The sequence below is a fragment of the Ipomoea nil genome, unplaced genomic scaffold, assembly GCF_001879475.1.
Source record: "Ipomoea nil cultivar Tokyo-kokei standard unplaced genomic scaffold, Asagao_1.1 scaffold1562, whole genome shotgun sequence".
NCBI lineage: Eukaryota > Viridiplantae > Streptophyta > Magnoliopsida > Solanales > Convolvulaceae > Ipomoea > Ipomoea nil.
The window spans coordinates 2,817,105-2,821,214 of NW_017617990.1; the positions used below are offsets into that span (position 1 = coordinate 2,817,105).

The 4,110-nt window shown below is 33.7% G+C and overlaps 1 protein-coding gene across 1 annotated transcript; it reads left to right on the top strand.

The window, feature by feature from the left end:
- Positions 1-1,110: 1,110 nt before the first annotated feature.
- Positions 1,111-2,355, top strand: LOC109189727. The gene has a single exon (XM_019340338.1). The coding sequence runs from the start codon at positions 1,111-1,113 to the stop codon at positions 2,353-2,355; it is 1,245 nt and encodes a 414-aa protein (XP_019195883.1).
- The last annotated feature ends 1,755 nt before the right edge of the window (positions 2,356-4,110 follow it).

Below are 4,110 nucleotides of genomic sequence, written 5' to 3' on the forward strand. Positions count from 1 at the left end.
TATGATCGGATGGAATGGCCATTTTTAAAAGGCATGATGATGGCACTCGGGTTTAATGACAAGTGGATTGAACTTATTATGACGTGTGTTACGATGGTGTCCTATAATTTCCTGGTGAATGGGACACGGAGTGACTCACTAATACCAACCAGGGGATTAAGACGGGGGGATCCATTATCGCCCTACCTGTTTATAATCTGTGCTGAAGGTCTCTCTATGTTATTACAACAGGCACAAGAAAGGAGTTTAATACATGGATGCAGAGTGGCAAGGGGTGCTCCGCCTATCTCCCATCTTTTCTTTGCTGATGATAGCTTATTATTTTTTAAAGCAACTGTGCAGGAGGCAAATGAAATTAAAGGATGTCTGGCTCTATATGAAAGTATGTCTGGGAAAGCTGTTAATTACCATAAATCCAGTATATGCTATAGTAAGAATACAACAGAGGAGATCAAGGAAAATGTGGCACAAGTTTTGGGTGTGGTTCAGGCTCCTAACTTTGGAAAGTACCTTGGATTGCCATCATTCATTGGAAGGAATAAGAAAGCTGCATTTGCTTATATAGAGGACAAAATCAGACAGAGAATAGGATCTTGGAACAAGAAACTATTATCGCAGGCAGGAAAAGAAATCTTGTTGAAAAGTGTGGCTCAGGCTATGCCTACCTTCTCAATGAGTGTTTTCTTGTTACCTACTAATATCTGTATGGCTATTGAGCGGTTGATGAATAGATATTGGTGGGGCTCAGGGACTGACCAGAAAATCCATTGGAAAGCCTGGGATAAGTTATGTATACCCAAGAAGTATGGTGGATTGGGTTTTAAAGACCTAAGAGCGTTCAATGTGGCACTGTTGGGAAAGCAAGCTTGGAGGCTATTGACCAATACAGACTCTTTGGTTTCTAAAGTTTATAAGGCCAGATATTATCCTAACCAGTCTTTTACTGATGCAATTCTAGGAAACAATCCAAGTCACTGTTGGCGGAGCATTATGGCGGCGAAGAGTTTAATTTGCAGTGGGGTGAGAAGATGAATTGGGAACGGAGATTCTACCTTTGTGTGGGGACACCCGTGGTTGCAAGATAAAGATGACCCCATGATCCAGACAGAAATGCCACCTCAACTGAGTAATGCCAGAGTAATCAACTTAATTAACCAAGATACAGGCACTTGGGATTATGATTTACTTACTGATATTTTTGAGCCTGGTGATGTGAGTAGGATTCTAAAAATACCAGTATCCCCAAGCTATGATGACATGTGGTATTGGCATGGAGACCCCAAAGGCAATTACACGGTTAAACATGGGTATAGGTGTATGGTGGGAAATTATGAAAATATTGCAAATGTGGGATTTGCAAAGTGGCTCACATTGTGGAAACAGAAAATACCACCCAAATGGAAAACCTTACTATGGAGGGCTTTGAGTGATATTCTTCCTACTACCCAAAACTTGCTTATAAGGAGAGTGGAGATTGATCCGGTGTGTGCCATGTGTGGAGTTGTAAATGAAGATATTATGCATACATTGGTTTCGTGTGACTATCCAAAGACCATTTGGGCACTATCTAACCTTCCATCTACAAATATTGTGACAAATATTTTTTATGAATGGTTTAGTGAAATGTTAAATGTTCTAGATTCTGATGGTATTGCCTACGCAGCTGCAATTATTTATCATGTATGGAGAGCTCGGAATGGTGCGATTTGGGATGCATGTTTGCCCAGACCACGACGAGTGCTCGCCGCGGCCCAGGCCGAAGTTACGGCATGGCGTCATGCCCATGCACCAAGAACGGACCCGAGTCCCGTGATGCCAGCCACGGCAGCGCAGCCCACTGCCCGCAGAACCGAAACCGGAACAGCCCAGCATGCCGCACCCAGTCACACTCCGACGCAGCCACCACCATCCAAGTGCTATGTCGATGCTGGATATCGACACACGGACAACACAGCAACGGTTGGAGTGGTAATACTGGGACCGGGTGGTCAATTTATCTCAGCATACTCCGCACCTTTGCCACATTGTTTTTCACCACTCATGGCGGAGGCTTATGCTTTTAAGGAGGCTCTTTCTTGGCTACGCGAGCGTGGAGAACAAAATATGGAGCTTTATACAGATTGCCAGGTACTGCAGACTTACTTAACGACGCCACAGCTGCTGACACGATCGTATGTTGGCTACGCAATTGATGGATGCAGGAATCATTTATCTACTTTTAATTATTGTTATGTTAACTTCATACCTAGATCGCAGAATATTTTAGCACATAGTTTAGCTACTACAGCTTTCCAGTATGACACAGCTATGTATTGGGATACTATCCCACCGGACTCAATTTCGGCTTATCTATGAATACAACCCATTGGTTGACCTTCAAAAAAAAAAAAATATTGTTAATTATAATAACAATAACAACAACAATAATAATAATGATAATAATTTCCACTAACAGTTTCTAATATATATATATATATATATATATATATATATATATATATATATATATATATATATTTATATATTTATATATTTATTATATTTATTTATATTTCAATTTCTAATGGCAAATTATTGTGTGAAAGATGGTCCACATAATTGTATGGATCATGAATATTAAATGCATTTTTAATATATTAAAAATACATTATTTTTATATTGAAAGTACCTTACATACATATATAATGTACACTTAGTATATTTAAAATATACTTTTTATTGCATACAACCCCAAAGTTCATAAGTTTGAAATTAATATATGGCATAGCTAGGCGACCTAATATTTAAGATTGTTGATGTGCATATTGAGGACTACGGAGACAAAGATGCGTTATTCGTGGATTCATCGGATACTATCCAATTAACTTAATTGACGTGAAGTAGGCTTAGTAACATTAAGATTATATTCTCGAATTATTAGTTCTCATCTTTTATTGATTACACACTTAATTCGATAGTATTTGGAAGAAAAAATCAATGTTCGAACTAATATTGTAATTTTGGTCTTTAAAGGTCAATTGTATGTTGCTACATCTAGAGTTAGAAATCTCATAGGTCTAAAAATTTTGATTCGTTGTGACTCTAAAATTGTAATTCAATTACTACTGTAGTTTACTAAGTTCTTAAAAATTTGTAATATTAAATACTATGTACTAAATTTTTAATATAGTTTAAGATTTGTAGTAATCACACACCTTAAATATTATTTTAATTGTAAATATATTTATGTTCATAATTTTATCATAGGAATTCACACATAATAATTATTAAATAACAAAAATTTTATATATGAATAAACCTCATATAAGGTATATTTTTATAACATATTTTCGTGCATCGCACGGGACAAATACTAGTAATAATAATAATAATAATAATAATAATAATAATAATAATAATAATAATAATAATAATAATAATAATAATAATAATAAATATGTATTTTCAAATATTTACTAAATACAATTTATTTTATATTGAATTTCGCAAAAAGATTTCACATAATTTAAAGTTTTATTTTCATTATTTTGTTAATATTTAAAATTAATTTATATATCAATAGAAGAAAATAATTGTTTTTTAAATTGGATTGAAATTGTGAGGTGTTTTACTTCAAGTCCGATCTAAAGACAATTTCAACTTTAACATAATTTCCTAGAAACTAACTTGGTAATTATTGGCTTTCAAAAAAAAAAACTTGGTAATTATTGGTTTCTGAAAAAAAAAAAAACTTGGTAATTATTGGGAGACAGAAAGCAAAAGGACTGTGGAAAAATCAAATTTCCAGGTTAGGAATAAAAAAAAGTTCTATCCACTTTTATGAGGCCACACTCTTTTGACACTTTTGACAATTAGCAATTGTTAATAATTAGCAAATTGTATAAAATTTCTGCACTATCAAAAAAAGTATAAAATTTCTGCATAAATATTGTTTTGAAAATTTGAATAAAAGTTTGCGAGGTACTTTGAGATTTAAAAAAAAATCATTTATTTTAGATATATTTATAATATTTAGAGATTTTTTTTTTTTTTTTTTTTGTATTTTGTAAAGATATTAACAATTAGATATTTAGTTCACGGTACATGTTAGTATAATTCATAGTTAATTAA

Bases quoted from the DNA above. Each gene is read 5' to 3' on its own strand.
- LOC109189727 (XM_019340338.1), top strand. From the start codon at position 1,111: ATGCCACCTCAACTGAGTAATGCCAGAGTAATCAACTTAATTAACCAA.